General features: G+C 39.2%; 1 protein-coding gene across 3 annotated transcripts in view; it reads right to left on the bottom strand.

The window, feature by feature from the left end:
* The window catches only part of SOAT1 (sterol O-acyltransferase 1), an 84,059-nt gene that overhangs the window by 9,287 nt on the left and 57,167 nt on the right, over positions 1–17,605 (bottom strand). For all 3 annotated transcript variants that reach the window (XM_030302329.2, XM_030302330.2, XM_030302331.2), the window contains 11 exons: positions 13,709–13,857; positions 12,797–12,856; positions 10,103–10,210; positions 8,942–9,224; positions 8,142–8,220; positions 7,550–7,631; positions 7,226–7,271; positions 6,435–6,564; positions 3,812–3,909; positions 2,580–2,678; positions 1,143–1,278 (listed from right to left, as the gene is read on the bottom strand). In XM_030302329.2, coding sequence (XP_030158189.1) covers positions 1,143–1,278; positions 2,580–2,678; positions 3,812–3,909; positions 6,435–6,564; positions 7,226–7,271; positions 7,550–7,631; positions 8,142–8,220; positions 8,942–9,224; positions 10,103–10,210; positions 12,797–12,856; positions 13,709–13,857 — 1,270 coding nt within the window. The remainder of the gene's footprint in view (positions 1–1,142; positions 1,279–2,579; positions 2,679–3,811; positions 3,910–6,434; positions 6,565–7,225; positions 7,272–7,549; positions 7,632–8,141; positions 8,221–8,941; positions 9,225–10,102; positions 10,211–12,796; positions 12,857–13,708; positions 13,858–17,605) is intronic.

The following is a 17,605-nucleotide window of genomic DNA, read 5'->3' as shown; positions in this document are numbered from 1 at the left end:
AAGCACTCGATTTTCAGTGTACTTGGTGCATGCTGGGTGCTGGCTGTGCTGGCTGTGCTGGTCTGGAGGAGAGGCCAGTTGCAGTTGAGTTGGGTCAGCCAGTCTTGCTCCAGTAAATAAGCAGTTACCAGGCACGAAGGGGTGGGGTTTGGTGTAAGGAAGTCCTGCCTCCACTGGGGGCAGCTGTGTTGTTCTCTGAAGTCCCACAGTGTCGATGTTGGGGGGGGAAATGGTGCCATCCCAATCTCTCAACCCCGGACCGGGGATCTCATACCTCCTGGTATTCAGGCAGTCCTCACCGAATAGCGAGGGCAGTCAGCTTGCCCTGTGCTACAACTATCCTGCACCTTCTCCTTGCAGACAGCTGGGATCCAAAACCCAGCGTCTAAAAGGACCCAGCATCATACAGATCCGCTCCCCTCCTCTGGGGTAGAGCCTCTCTACCTTCATGATGAAAGGCCTTTGGCTGGCACCTACTGGGTCTTTTGTCCTTGGGGAGGCAAGAAACCCTCTTCCAAGAGTACTCCAGGAAGGAGAATATTCCCTCCCAATGCGCCCCAGAGATCTCTACACCACTCTATACACTCCAGGACCAACTCCCTCCTCCGCGGGAGCGCACGCCAACAGCTCCAATCCAGAGAAGGTTGCGCACTTCCAAAACCTCAAGAGTTTGAGCTCGGAATGCAGTTTGCAAACAAACAAACACACAAACAGAACTAGACACTCGGTGCTTCTCGCTCCCCAGTCCATGGTCCAGAGAAGTTTTCCTCTTGTGCTAACTCAGTGCCACACTTTCTAAATCCCTCTCTCTTTCTCTCTCTCCCTTTTGTCTCTTCACAGAAAGGGTTCCCTCCCTTCCATGGCATTGCCATTTTCCTCTCCCCTAATTCACTTCCACTCGCCTAGTATCTGCCAAGCTCTCTTCCTCCAACTGTGGAGATTCTTCCGCCACTCCGCAGATCAATTTCCTGGATGTTTCAAGTGATCTGACCTCAATACTAGCTATGTTTGAGGGATGAGGAAAGCCTAGGGATCCCCCTACTTCTCCACCATCTTAACTCCTTGCCTCTATGCTGCCTTGTATTTTCTCAATTTCTCTTTTACCTTGATACTCGGTACTCACAGCGTGCCAAGATACTTACTTCCAAAGAACATGAAGAGCACGAAAAGCACTGGATAGAAAAAGTTCAAGCAAACAGCCAAGGCATATTCATGCACTACAGCAGACACAGCAAAGACAGCTAACATGGCAGCCCATTTGAATCTCTTCGTGAAAAACTAGGATAAAAGGAGAATAGGAAAAAGTCATTTTTTAAAAAGTAATAAGCATGAACTATATACAGCTGACCCTTGATTTTCTTATAACATTTTCTTTTCTCTAGCCTACTTTATTGTAAGAATATAGTATGTAATAATGCGTATAACATGCAAAACATGTGTTAACCAACTATTTGTTATCAGTAAGGCTTCCAGCCAATAGTAGGTGATTAGTAGTTAAGTTTTGGGGGACTCAAAAAATTATATGCGAATTTTTGACTGTGTGGGAGGGTCTGCACTCTTAACCCTTGTGTTGTTCAAGAGTTAACTGTATATAAGACTTAAAATTATCACATGCTAAAGGCACCTATTTAATTATGTTTGTATTTGATTTTTCCGATCTACTCTTTGGATTAAATGAAATGTAGTGAAATAATTACAAAAAACATCTAATGCTGAAGAATCCTTATTTTAGTAAAATGAGGCATTGTCAAAGCCATTAATGTCAAAGGATCTGGGCATATTTTCAAAAACTTATTTGTAACTTCTATTTGTAATTCACTACCACAAACCACAGTTTTCATATACAGATGGACACATCACATCCAATCTCAACCTTTAGAGTAACACTGTCCGATAGATAGGACAGGCATCCTCCCCATTTTCACAGGTAACTAAATTATGATTTGTTTGGAAGGAAGCGACATGCCTTGTCCATAAGTGAAACTATATTTACAAATGAAAGAACACTCGACTATAGCGCTATTTGTGCATCATGCTATTGCTTAACCCAACAGTCACTTACTTAACAACTAAAATCTGCAATCCAGAGATACCAGCATTAATCAATCACGAGATTCAAGATTACACTTCATCAGTCTAAATAGATTCCATTCTAAAGAAGGTCTCAAAGACACGTATCACCAACTGGAGATACACCGAACATAAATGTTTCCCTTTTTTCGCAAAGAAACAAAAACAAAAACAAAAACCAAGAAGCTAGATTATTTGTTGGCAATCAGATTCAAAGAAATGATCCATTACTGGTAGATGATTTCAACGTCTCCAAATGCCTCCATGCGTTCTTACTGTAACCATGTAAACTAAAACCCAAAGCAAAACCATGGTATTAGATCTAGTAATTGTACATACTAGTCTCTAAGGAGTAGTGTTCAAAGCATAAGGTTTCTTGGACATATAGACCTAAATGGCCCACAGCAAACTGAAGACAACTAAGCATAACTTCTTCCAGTGGCACAATACTAATACCTTCTGGAAAAGAATCTCCATTTTTTGAACATCAACTAACTCTTGCTGCTTACCCAAAGAAAGTCCTTGTAAGCATAGTAATATAGCCAGTCATGAACTACCACATTCCAGGTCCTGTAATAGTTAGAGTATGATGTAGAGTTCCACCAATCCTGAGGGAAAAAAAGCAAAGGTTCAGAACTACATACACACACACACACATACACAGAGAACCAAAGTAAAACACCCCGAACGTTCCTAAAGAGCACACGCACACAACATAACATCCAGTGTGTTATAATTTGTTAGTCCATACGCTGATGTCAGAAAAAACTTAAAAGCCATTTTGGTTATTAGTGTTCAATAAGACATGAATTCTGGTTCTGAAGTCCCTAAGCTCATTTTGTCTCATTATTAAAGAAGTTACGATGGAAGATACAGAACATACAGAATTATTAAATCTAAGGTTCATCTAAACAGCAAATCCCCTTACCTTGCTAAAACACAAGGAGAGAATTCTAAGGTCATGTAGACTTAGTGTGCAAACCTGAAGAAATGTCCACTGGTACCACAAGTGACAAAATTTACGTTGCACAAGGGAGTGAGACAATGGTTACCTGCAAGTCCCGGTGCGCCTTCATACATATCTTGCTCCCTACTTTCAGATCAAACCAACGGAATCAGAAAGCTACAATTTACAACCCACACTCCCAGTTTCTTTCAGAAAGGAGTGCAAGGCTTTGGGTGTTGCCAGATGAACCACGAAGAAACAAAACTCCAGAGGGCTTTAGGCAGGGTCACAGAACACTGTGAGCAACCCCGCTCCTGTGTGAAACTTAATTCCAACTTTGCAAGTATAAGAATACTATCTTAAGCATAATTGAGGCCTTTCAAAATAAAGGAGGGAAAAGTGATTTCCTTTATGAACTATGACACAATCCTACACAATTTGCTAAGAAGATCGCTCCTACGGCACCAGAGAGCCAATTTCAGATGAAGGATCGGCAAAGTCTCATGATGCCCTCTGGATACTTGCTTTCCCACTTCATCGCCCACACAGGTACCAGCAGAAACTTTACACTTTATTAAGGGAGCAGATATTAGAGGTAGGAGATGTGGCTGTGAGGCTGTGCTAACTGCATCAGTATCAGAATTTCAGACTTAATGTTGGTAAAACTTATGGAAAAAAAATTTCACAACGTTTATGTTAGAAAGCTAGTAGCCAACAATGTTCAAATACTTAACAATGAAGATGGAAGTACTTAAGAAAAATGGGAAAAGAAAGAGAAGTGCAAGTATACATTACCCTATAAAACATCCTGTCACCGAAGCATAACATCTCAGCAAAGGCATTGAGCCAGCAGTGCAAAAAGGCAAAAAACATAAGGAACAGTATCAGCACACCTAAAAATAAGATGAACAATATTAAGAGTCTTTCCAAATAGTTCATATACCTAGCAGTTAATTTTTTTAATGTTTATTTATTTTTGAAAGAGTGCATGCACAAATGAGAGAGGGGCGGGGGGGGGGGGGAAGAGGATCTGAAGCAGACTCTGCGTTCACAGCAGAGTCCAACGTGGGGCTCAAACTCACGAACCACAGGATCATGACCCGAGCCAAAGTCGGACGCTTAATGGACTGACCCACCGTGGCACCCCCCAGCAATTAATTTTATGTCACCATTTGATTAGTCGTAATTTTTCTGTAAAATAAAAGTTACTGTTCCAGCTTACCCATTCAAGTGATGACAGAATGTTCTTTTGAAAGTGATTTTAATTTTAGAAAGCAATAATTACCTTCCAAGTGGGTTTCAAGATAAAAAGAAAAAAAAACAGGCTAGGTCATTTGTTAAGTTTATCTGATTTGAGAGAGAAGGAACGCTAGTGGGGGAGGGGGAGGGGGAGGGCGGGGGGGGGGTTGAGAGAGAGAGAATCCCAAGCAGGCTCCACACTGTCAGTGCAGAGCCTGATGCGGGGCTCAAACTCACACAAACCAAGAGATCGTGACATGAGCCAATGTCAGACGCTTCACCAACTGAGCCACCCAGGTACCCCATGACCCAGCCTGTTTTTAATAGAAATGCCTAGATGAAACCTGCTTTAGACTCTGTGTCTCCCTCTCTCTCTGCCCCTCTCCTGCTCTCTCTCTCTCTCTCTCTCTCTCTCTCTCTCTCAAAAATAAAAATTAAAAAAAAATTTTAAAAGAAAAAAAGAAATGCCTAGATGTACGGCTTAACTTGGTACCCAAGGCCTTTTAAAATCTGGCCCTCATGCATTCCTCTAAACCAACTGCTTAAAACTGTGGGAGATTTGGGGGCACCTGGGTAGCTCAGTGGGTTGAGCATCCGACTTCAGCTCAGGTCATGATCTCACGGTTCACGAGTTCGAGCCCTGCATCGGGCTCTGTGCTGACAGCTCAGAGCCTGGAGCGTGCTTTGGATTCTGTATCTCCCTCTCTTTCTACTCCTCCCATGCTCACACTCTGTCTCTCTCAAAAATAAAGATAAAAAAAAAACAAAAACAAAAACGGAGGGAGATTTTGCTCCTCAGAGAACATCTGACAATTCTGGACACATGTCATTGTCACGACTCAAGGGATACGGGCTGTACTACTGGTATCTAATTAGAGAAGTGGGGATGCTGCTAAATATCCTACAATACACAAGATAGCCTCCCCAAACGGAGTTATCCAGCAAAATGTCCAAAGTGACCAAGTTAACCGATCTGACTCTACTCGCACTGCTGTAAACATTGTCCATGACTGGACTCCTGCCATCCTAAAATCCTCCGTATGGCTCTGCTTCCATCCCACCACCTAAAAGCACATTTCCACCAGTTCTGCCAAACATCTAGCTGTTTTTCAAAACTCAGTATCAAATGTCATGTCCGATGTGATGCGAAGTTCATCAGCACCTTGTTCATCCCAGTTAATATATATTACGTTGTAACATATATTATACATTATATGGTAAAATATCCGTTTATATGCCTACCCCTTTCATTCACCTGTTTATTAAAAAAATATCAAAACATATTTATGGAGCATCTATTATGTATTAGACAATATCAGAAAGACTGTGATTGGCTGACGGGCTGTAAGACACAATCCTTGATCTCAAGGAATTTGCAGCCTAGTGAGGAAGATATGCATTTAATACATATTCTATTAGAGGGACAGATAAAATAATTTATTGGAGTAAATCTCGGGGGACAATCATAAAGGATTACCTAGGAGCATGGGAGAGGGAAAGGAAGAAGGAAGGTAATAAAAGACACAACCAACATTTAAGAGGTAGAGAAAAAAGAAAGTAAAGGAAACTGTAAATATAATTAAAATGCAAGCTTCCAGAGAGTAGAGTATGTGTGTCCAGTTCACTACTAGGTCCACAGCACCTGGCACATAATAGGTACTCCTACATCTCTAAAAAAAGAACTAAGTGGAATGAATGAAGTTAGGAGATAGAGGTATGGCCAGAAAGACAGGAGAGCAAGAACAGGCGGCGAGAGGTTTCCAAACGTGGTCGACAGCATCCAACAAATGCTTCCTGGAGAGCAAACAGGATAAAGGCTAAACCATCTACCGGATTTAGAATCAGGAGGTTACCAGGGATTTCAATAAAGGCCATGTCTGCGGCCTGGATGGAGTCGGAGGAAGATTACAGTGAAGTGGACAGTGAACGGGAAGATCAGGTGTAAATATGGACTATCCACAGTCACAGAAAGCAGAACTTGAGTGGAAGTCAGAAGACAAATGGGAAGACTGGGCTGAAACTGGAAGTATACTTACTTAGGAGACAGACAGAAAGAGGGTGACATGGGTACAGATGTACAGATGAGTTCAGAGCAAAAAGCAGGTAAATCAAAAAAGTGCATATTCAATAGCCCTCTTTTTCCTGCATCAATAGCCACATTAACTAGTACCCATGTTACCTGGCAAGATGGAATTAAATACACATAGGACCAGAACGCGAGCGCTGAAGGGCTCCTGTTTGATATTCCGAAACAAGGGGGTGCAGAGCCTTTCAAAGATGTAGTACATATAAAAAAGGCAACCAAAAACCTGGAAAAAAAAGGACATACTAATCATGGCTTGATAAGGAAAGACGGGGATGTTTTTCCTTCAATAGAAGAGAAATGTGACCCTCAGACTGATGTTTCCATCTATGTTCCATTTAGTGCTACTACATAAAGTTGCCAACCTACAATCCTTCACAGATATTACTCAAGCCTAGTTTCTATCATACCTTCTCTCAAGCCTTTACCAAATTACATACCAAACCCTTGGAACCTGCTTATCCTGCTACATAAAACCCAGAACAGAAGAACTTACTTCATAAATGGGTATTTGGTTGAGACAAGATTTTAAAATGGAAACTTCTGGGATTTATGATTCTTATCATTCAAACTATACCCACACATATATTTCCCAAAATAAAAAACCATAAGGGGAGGGAGAAATAAATGTAAAGGCTTACTAAAGTTACCAAATGAAATGACTTAATTAAAATAAATTCTTTTACTGAAAGAAATGACTTTTGATGTTGACAAAACAAATACCATTTACTGTACTGGTAACATTTTAAAAGACTTCAAAAAGCGTTCTAGAGTCCCCAGATGACAAGAATTTACCAACAGCTTCAATAGATTAAATTAGTATTATAAATTTGAATCCCCATCTCTCACCAATCAACAAACCTCAGGTGGTTAAAGAAAAAATTCACCTGTAAAAACTGCATAGCGACATAACCCCATCTTACAGTGGGAGTCCTAAAAAGGAAGAAACAAAGTAAGTTTTCTAAAGAAAGCTAATGAACACAGAACATCATTTCTGGCATAGGAAATGCCTGTATAATTCTGTCCAGAATTACTGCAATCGAATCGGATTGCCAGAATCACCATTTGGGGCTTTTCCATGCCAGCATGAGAATTAAAACTCATCCTATACTCTTTATAACCCTATATGAACTGGCCCCTGCCTACTATCCCACCTCACTCAGGCTACACTTCTGGTGCTCAACACTCTTCGAACCTCACGCTACCATTACCTGGGATAGTTGTCACGGTAGATGAGGGTAGGAGCAAACAGGAAGTACAGATACTGGTTGACTGTGGGTACTGGAACAATCTCTGGAAAAGGAAAACTGTGGTTAGATCAGACACTCTTCAACTTCTCCTGGCAAAACTGAAAGGGAGAAGAAAGCACACAATAGGGAAGAATAAAATGACTTCTCTTAGCCCACGTCACTTCTTCCTGATCTCCCCAGATGAAGACTTCTTATTCTTATACGGATTCAATATTACCGATCTGTCTAAACTAAGTTATTCCTGTGACTTAGAAATACCTTCTAGAGTTTGAAGCAGCAATTCAAAGGGAAGCACACGTGGGTGTAATGAGTCTATTAACATCCTATAAAAATAAGACCAAGTGTAAGAGGCTGGTGATCAATGTTTTTCAATTGTAGGTACGAAGGCAAAATGGGAACAATCAGGAAACAGTAAGACAGTCTTCCAAATCAGTATGGATCCTACATATCTGAAATCGAACATAACGTCTACAGAATGTAATAAGCCATCCCACTAAATACCAAAGGTTGAAATATTCTATTGAATAATCCTTGACCTAATGAAATTACATACTTGATTTCTCCTTAGCTGAATTTAGTACCCGAGGCACATTCTCTCTGACAAATGAATAGGCCTTCATTATGAAACGAATCTACAAAAGGAGGGGGGGGGAAAAGATGAATTTTCTACCATCGTCTTGTCTCCATAAGCAACCCCAGAACATCACTAGATTGTAATCATATAAAGAACTTCCTAATTTTGCATACACCAACTCAAGTTCACTTTTATGGAATAAAACAAATGAAAAACAAACTCTAAGGAAGGACATGTTATTACTCAAATTATTTTGCATCTAACAGCATTATCTATTACAACCGTATTACGGTAAGAAACAAAAAACCTATTCAAACAAAGTTTCCTGAAATAGTCCTTCCCATTAGTCACACAGAACATTACAGACAGCCAATGTAAGTCAGAAAATTCTAAAGGGTGTATGAACAAAATAAATCCTTTATTCATATGGGAACCGTTTAGATGACAGAACAATGAATCGGACACCTCAAAGGTAGAGTTTTTAATTACAAAAATATTTTATACTTTAAATGATTTCTACACGTGTTCAAGAACAAAATTTGAATTCACCCAGCACAGTTCAATATAATTACCAAGAATCAGAGGATACTGAAACTAGTATGAATTTTAAGACAGGAGATGATCTAGTTTACCACTTTAATTTTATACACAATAGCACAAAGAACCAGATAGAAAGATGTATCCAACTAATACAACTAAAAATAACAGAACATCAGTATTATTTTAACTAAGTTAAAATAACTAAGTTGCACTGCACTGGGCAACATTCAAAACCTTACCTGTTCAAGTATGACAATGCTCCGGGAAGCTGGTGGGAGCGTGTAAGCTAATGCAACATATGTTGGTCCCAAACCTAGAACTCCTATCAGGAAGACCATGAAAAGGAAGCCATGGATGAGACAATGGACCACTGGATGAGAACTCCGGCTGTAGCCTCTGGCCCAATGTTGAAAGAGGAAATAGGGAATTGAAAGTGTACTCAAGAACATGGTCCACCACGTCCACATGGCAATAGGAAATTTGCCAAAAGCGTAAGACATGAGATTGAACTCAAGCACCAGCCTAGGGAGAAGAAGCACAGAGAAAGAACACAAATTTTTAATGTGCGTTGACTCACAGAATCCCAAACTTTCAGACCTAAAACTCTGAACCTTAGGAAACACAACAACATTAATCTACTCTAGTTGTGGAGGTAAGAGCTGTGCTAGAGAGAGAACTGCTCCAAAGCCTCTGCTTCACAATGTATCCCAACAACAAATTTTCTAAAAGCCCTAACATAATATAGTTTTTGAACATAAAGTACCCAAGATAACCTAAAAGAATAAAACTTTAAACTTCTTGTGGTTAGATTCTAACATTCATAAATTCTCAGTTCTAAGATATTATAAAGTTAATATCTAAAGTATTGAAATAGCAATCACTGTTACGTCCAAAAGATGATTTTTAAGAATAGGAATAATTCAAAACTCTAATATACTATTAAACCATTATGTCAAAATGTGACTTTCTAATAATGCACATAATTCAATGTATGATTACCACCCTATCATTTTTAAAGTTACAATTTCATTCTTACATTAAAAAGAAATGTTTTTCAAGCATAATTCCAATAAGCTACTTATTTTTAGTAACAACCTGAAATGCATACCATAGTAGAAAATTGATAAACTGTATATACAAAATTTTCCCATTTAGGAAAATTATTTAGAAACTGCTAAAATGTACTAAAAAAGACCATTTGAAAAATAAAACTAATGAAACTTCCAATATTCCATTTAGTTGTGCTCTTGAGAGAGAGGAATCTCATCCTCCAGTGAGCTGCTCTGGGATTTCCTGAAGCAAACTTAACCAAATCACCAAAATTTACCGAAATTTAAATGTCACAAAAGCTCCCAACACCCCATGCAGGAACTAGCCAAACATTCATTTTCTTGCCTTACCTTCCTTCATCAATGTAATCTACTACGAGTGTGCTGAGGATAAAGAGAATGAGCAGGGCAATAAACATGTGATATATTGTTCTGATGTGGTCCACCTCAAACAGCTCGCTGTAAATGCAGTTCAAACCAATAAATTAATTATCTATATTTAATTTTAAAACACCACATATTAAACACTTAAGGCAGTTCGGCAGGGGTTTAATCTACCCTTGACTAGTAATCATGAGCAAACATCTCCAGTAGTAATCACAGAATATTAAATCTGAAGCAGAGATGGTCAATGACATGACCAAGGTACAAACGTAATGTAAAAGCTTAGCATAAAGTTCTTTCTAATAAAACAATACTGCCTTCTAGAAATAGCATGGATGTCAAACATTTAAAACAAATGATGGGCATTCTTGAAAACCTGCGAGAAGTGGCTGTTTTGTAAGTAGGCAAAAGGCAATGAAAACAGGAAACACAAAAGCTATTCCACAGATTACAAGTTTTTTTTTTTAATCTTATTCTTACATTCCACTCCCTACACTTAACTTACATTAGGTGCTATCTATTTCCAACATGTTAAGATTCACATACATGTGGGGAGCCTGGGTGGCTCAGTCTGTTGAGCGTCCAACTTTGGCTCAGGTTGTGATCTCACCATTTGGGAGTTCGAGCCCCACATGGGGCTCGCTGCTGTCATGCAGAGACTGCTTTGGATCCTCTGTCCCCCCTCTCACTGCCCCTTCCCTGCTTGCACTCTCTCTCTCTAACATTTTTAAAAAACATAAAAAAAATTCATACGTATGCATTTCTATAACAATGATAATCAACCACTACCCTACATATCTATAAACTTAACCATTTACAAATGCTTTTATTTTCTATCCTCATCGATCTTTTCATTTAAGATAGGGCTACTTTTAAAATACAGCAATGACTTTCTAGATGACACCTTCTTAAATAGGTATTTTTTATATTTGACTAAAACAAGTTTGTTTAGCTTTGTTTTTGCAAAGATGTGTGCTCATCATCTAAATAACTTTTCGATGATATTTTAGATTGCCCTGGATTAGGAATCTTCAAATTCTAATAAAAACCCACCTGAGCCATAAAATATTTATTTCCTTGGTTACAAAAATGTTTTATAAGGGCACCTGCGTGGCTCAGTCGGTTGGGCGTCAGACCTCGGCTCAGGTCATGATCTCACAGTCTGTGAGTTCGAGCCTCGCGTCAGGCTCTGTGCTGACAGCTCAGAGCCTGGAGCCTGCTTCAGATTCTGTGTCTCCCTCTCTCTCTGCCCCTCCCCAACTCGCACTCTGTCTCTCTCTCAAAAATAAATAAACTTAAAGAAAAATGTTTTATAATTATCAGATACTTGAGTTTTATTTTTTTACATAGCACAATTCTATCATTAAAACCTTCATTACAATGTTCAAAATCATTTATTTTCCCTTTTATGAGAAAAGCCTGCATTTCCCCCCAGACACAGATTTTAAAAGATAAATTTCTTCAAACAACAGTGTGGCAACTACTGAAACTGTATTCTATATAACATTAACAGGTCCAGAAAACTGGCCTTCTTGGGGTGCCTAGATGGCTCAGTTGGTTAAGTGTCCGACTTTGGCTCAGGTCATGATGTCACAGTTCGTGAGCTCAAGCCCTGCATGGGGCTCTCTCTGCTGTTAGCACAGAGCCTGCTTTAGATCCTCTGTACCCCTCTTTTCTTCTCATCAAAATTAAGTAATACAGATCAAGTTGGCTCACAGAAAGCAAATTTTGGTAAGTAGAAGATGGTTATTTTTTTCTGTTTTGAGAGAGAGAGAGAGCGTGCATGGGATGTGGTGTATGTGGGGGGGCGCAGAGGGAGAGGGAGAGAATCTCACGCAGACTCCACGCCCAGCTCAGAGGCCAATGCAGGGCTCAATCCCACAACTCCAAGACCATAACCTGAGCTGAAATCAAGAGTCAGATGCTTTAACCAACTGAGCCACAGGCACCCTGAAGATGTATTGGTTTTAAAAAAGCACATTAAGACACTCAAGGTAATTTTTCACCAGCCCAACTATTTCAGATGACCTGTACTAATGCAGGTGAAATTATAGTAGTCTGTTAATGAATAAATGACTGAGTAAATAAATAAATGATCTACTCAGAGAATACTATAAAAGAAACAATCATTACCTACCCAAAGTACACCTTTAATTTGCAGTTCACAAATGAGGTCACCATGATTAATATACATTGCTTGATTTTTTTTTTTTCCCATAAAATTCACACAATCAGGATTCTAAACTAAGTAAATCTGAGAAAACTATCAAGTCTCTTGGCTGGCTAGCCAAAGACATGAAAAATATACATAATATACCAAGAAGGCAGCAACACCAGAACTCTCATAATGGGGTTTACCTAATCAGAAAACTTTTGTTCTAGCTTCTTCAGTAATAGGTTCTCTGCATCACAACTTCAAGGAATTTATCAGAGGACAGTTAACCACTGTTACCGCTAACTCCTCCTTTAAAACTAGACATAGAACCAGAAGATCACAGAGGAGGAAAAGAGACAGCAAGTGTACAAGAAGTATCAAAACCAATGATTTATATCAATACAGAACAAACTCACTAAACATGTGTAGATTAAGCAGTGATTTTAATAATCAGAACACTTTTAATTCAAACTAAGAATTTAATAAAAGCAACTAAAAATACTCACTCTAAGAGAGACCGCCTTACAACAAAAATCTTTCCATGTTCTGGAGGTGCTCTGAGATCTCTGGAAAGAGCAAAAAATTAAATTAAAATATAAATACAGCAAGTATTTTAAGAAATGTAAACCTACAGATAAGAGAAACTATAGCATATAACATTAATAAAGCAGCTTCTCACTATGACCCAGGCACCATGTTAAGGGTTTTATGCATGTTGTATCATTTAATGTTGAACAATGCTGTGAGCTATATACAGGCCTATCTGGTTAGGAAAGAAGAGATGTTACTAGAGCAGGGTTCAAAGGCTCTCCATAGCCCAGCCCCTATGGAAATGCATGCCTGCCATCACACAGACAGCCACTCTCTTCTCCTAACAGGCCTCTAGCCCTGCTCCAGTTCACACGCTGTTACTGGCCTGTCCTCTGAAACTGCACTGAAATTCATGATGCCAGGGCACCTGGGTGGCTTATTGGCTAAGCATCTGACTCTTGATTTTGGCTCCGGTCATGATCTCACATTTTGCGATTTTGAGCCCCACTTTGGGCGACCGCAGGCCCCACTTCAGGTGAGCATGAGCCCCACTTTGGGTAAAAACAAAACAAAAAAAAACAGAAGCCCCACTTTGGGTGAGCCCAGCTTCTCTCTCTCTCTCTGCCCCTTGCTCACTTGCGCCCTCTCTCCCTCAAAAAAAAAAAAAAAAAGGCATGGTCTTAAATGAGGTACATGTTTGTTATAATCCTCATATTAAGATGAAGAAACCCACCCTTCAAGTGGTTCATTTGCCCAAGACAACACAGAGTTAATAAAAAGTGGTATTAGCATGTGAATCCAGGCATTTTTCCTGCAGTCCATATTCTGACTACTGAGCATGATCAGAGTACATGTTTGCACTAAAAGAAACTAATATTCATACTTACTTAGCTCTATGGTTTTTATCGCCTTCAAGAACAGAAAAGCTCGTGATGGCACACCCACCACTGTCTAATGATGTTGATTTCTCAATGAGATTGTTCACAAAATCATCAAAGTGACTGCCAACTTCCTTCATAAAAAATGGCTTCAATTCCTAAATTTTAAAACAAATTAAAAAAAAAAAAAGAACACATTAGGAACTAGCACATGCTTGCAGGTTATTAACATTTTTCCAAAGGATTCTCTTAAACAGAGCTAGATCAAAAGAAATCCATGTTTCCAGACTCATTCTATGAAGCCAGCATTACTCTGATTCCCAAACCAGACAGAGACCCAGCAAAAAAAGACAACTACAGGCCAATATCCCTGATGAACATGGATGCAAAAATTCTCAACAAGATACTAGCAAATCAAATTCAACAACATATAAAAAGAATTATTCACCATGATCAAATAGAATTCATTCCTGGACTACAGGGCTGGTTCAATATTCACAAATCAATTAATGTGATACATCACATTAATAAAAGAAAGGATAAGAACCACATGATCCTGTCAATAGATGCAGAAAAAGCATTTGACAAAATACAGCATCCTTTCTGAATAAGAACCCTCAAGAAAGTCAGGATAGAAGGAACATACTTAAACATCATAAAAACCATACATGAAAAGCCCACAGCTAATACCATCCTCAATGGGGAAAAACTGAGAGCTTTCCCCCTGAGATCACGAACACGACAGGGATGTCCATTCTCACCACTGGTGTTGAACATACTGTTGGAAGTTCTAGCATCAGCAATCAGACAACAAAAGGAAATCAAAGGCATCAAAATTGGCAAAGATGAAGTCAAGCTTTCACTTTTTGCAGATGACATACATGATATTATACATGGAAAACCCGAAAGACTCCACCAAAAGTCTGCTAGAACTGATACATGAATTCAACAAAGTTGCAGGATACAAAATTAATGTACAGAAGTCAGTTGCATTTTTATACACCAATAATGAAGCAACAGAAAGACAAAGAAACTGATCCCATTCACAACTGCACCAAGAATCATAAAATACCTAGGAATAAACCTAACCAAAGATGTAAAAGATCTGTATGCTGAAAACTATAGAAAGCTTGTGAAGGAAATTAAAGAAGTACAAAGAAATGGAAAAACATTCCGTGCTTATGGATTGGAAGAATAAATATTGTTAAAATGTCAATGCTACCCAAAGCAATCTACACATTCAGGGCAATCCCAATCAAAATCGCACCAGCATTCTTCTCGAAGCTAGAACAAGCAATCCTAAAATTTGTATGGAACTACGAAAGACTCCGAATAGCCAAAGTAACATTGAAGACCAAAGCGGGAGGCATCACAATCCCAGACTTTAGCCTCTACTACAAAGCTGTAATCATCAAGACAGCATGGTATTGGAACAAAAACACATAGACCAATGGAATAGAACAGAGACTCCAGGATTGGACCCACAAATGTATGGCCAACTAATCTTTGACAAAGCAGGAAAGAATATCCAATGGAAAAAAGACAGCCTCTTTAGCAAATGGTGCTGGGAGAACTGGACAGCAACATGCAGAAGAATGAAATTAGACCACTTTCTTACACCATGCACAAAAATAAACTCAAAATGGATAAAAGACCTAAATGTGAGATAGGAAACCATCAAAACCCTAGAGGAGAAAGCAAGAAAAAACCTCTCTGACCTCAGCCGCAGCAATTTCTTACTCGACACATATCCAAATGCAAGGGAATTAAAAGCAAAAATGAACAATTGGGACCTCATCAAGATAAAAAGCTTCTGCACTGCAAAGGAAATAATCAACAAAACTAAAAGGCAACCGATGGAATGGGAAAAGATATTTGCAAAGGACATATCAGACAAAGGGCTAGTATCCAAAATCTATGAAGAGCTCACCCAACTCCACACCTGAAAAACAAATAATCCAGGGAAGAAATGGGCAGAAGACATGAATAGACACTTCTCTAAAGAAGACATCCAGATGGCCAACAGGCACATGAAAAGATGCTCAACGTCACTCCTCATCAGGGAAATACAAATCAAAACCACACTGAGATATCACCTCATGCCAGTCAGAGTGGCCAAAACGAACAAATCAGGAGACTATAGATGCTTGCGAGGATGTGGAGAATGGGAACCCTCCTGCACTGTTGGTGGGAATGCAAACTGGTGCAGCCGCTGTGGAAAACAGTGTGGAGGTTCCTCAAAAAATTAAAAATAGACCTACCCTATGACCCAGCAATAGCACTGCTACGAATTTACCCGAGGGATACTGGAGTGCTGGTGCATAGGGGCACTTGCACCCCAATGTTTATAGCAGCATTTTCAACAATAGCCAAATTATGGAAAGAGCCTAAATGTCCATCAACTGACAAATGGATAAAGAAATTGTGGTTTATGTATACAACGGAATACTATTTGGCAACGAGAAAGAATGAAATCTGGCCATTTGTAGCAACGTGGATGGAACGGGAGAGTATTATGCTAAGTGAAATAAGTCAGGCAGAGAAAGACAGATACCGTACGTTCTCACTCCTATGAGGATCCTGAGAAACTTAACAGAAGACCATGGGGGAGGGGAAGGGAGGGGGAAAAAAAGTTATAGGGAGGGAAGGAGGCAAACCCTAAGAGACTCTTAAATACTGAAAACAAACTGAGGGTTGATGGGGGGTGGGGGAGAGGGGAAAGTAGGTGATGGGCATTGAGGAGGGCACCTGTTGGGATGAGCAGTGGGTGTTGTATGGAAACCAATTTGACAATAAATTATTAAAAAGAAAAAGAAAAGAAAAGAAATCCATGTTCAGTGACCTCACAGAAGTAAAAACAGAAAACTGATTTCCACAGCCAAGCTGCAGATGCAGAAATGGCTATTAAAAAAGCAACATGCTAATTTATGTCTTTTAAAAATTTAACCCTTTTATACATCAATCAAAATATCAAAGTAATCCCCTACTAAACGAACTTCTACAAAAGATGTATAAAAACAAAATAACAGAAATGATAAAAATGACAATCTATTTCTCTTCCAATTTTTTTTTCTTTTTTTTTTCTTTTTTTTTTTTTTAAATTTTTTTTTTCAACGTTTTTATTTATTTTTGGGACAGAGAGAGACAGAGCATGAACGGGGGAGGGGCAGAGAGAGAGGGAGACACAGAATCGGAAACAGGCTCCAGGCTCCGAGCCATCTGCCCAGAGCCCGACGCGGGGCTCGAACTCATGGACCACGAGATCGTGACCTGGCTGAAGTCGGACGCTTAACCGACTGCGCCACCCAGGCGCCCCTCTCTTCCAATTTTTATGTGGAAAATAACAAAAAGTAAAAAGTCAGTATTATGGCATCATTATATAATTTAAGTCCCTTTTCCTCTCAAGCCACCCCTACACCCACAAAGACCCACTGTTTGTATTTTAGGTCATGTCATTTCCATAGGATATCAATATTTATACGATAATATTTGTTACTACCTCCCCAACTATATATTTACCTAACCGTAACACACATACACTTTCATAACATAAAATTGTTATATATTTTGCTCTCAAACTATTTTTACCATCTTAAAACTTACATATCCACAGTTTTTAAAAAGTATGAACCAAAAACATATTCTTCAGGTTATAATGGGCCACCTATTATAGGTATTCAAATTGTAAATCTGAGCATTTTTCAATTGGTAGGACTCATACACATAAAGGAAAAAGTCTTACAATTGTTTCAAGAAATAAATGCTCATTCCCCTAACTAAACTGTTTAGGTTGAGCCTAAAATATCACAAGTAGCATTTTTCTAGGTTGTGTTATACTAAGAGCTTGACTAAGTCTTTAAAAGTAAGCCTAAAAATATCAATGTATCTAATGGAAGCACATGAAGG

The sequence above is a fragment of the Lynx canadensis genome, chromosome F1 (genome assembly GCF_007474595.2).
Source record: "Lynx canadensis isolate LIC74 chromosome F1, mLynCan4.pri.v2, whole genome shotgun sequence".
NCBI lineage: Eukaryota > Metazoa > Chordata > Mammalia > Carnivora > Felidae > Lynx > Lynx canadensis.
Note: the sequence above shows the minus strand (reverse complement) of the source record. Positions and strands in the feature narration are given on the sequence as shown.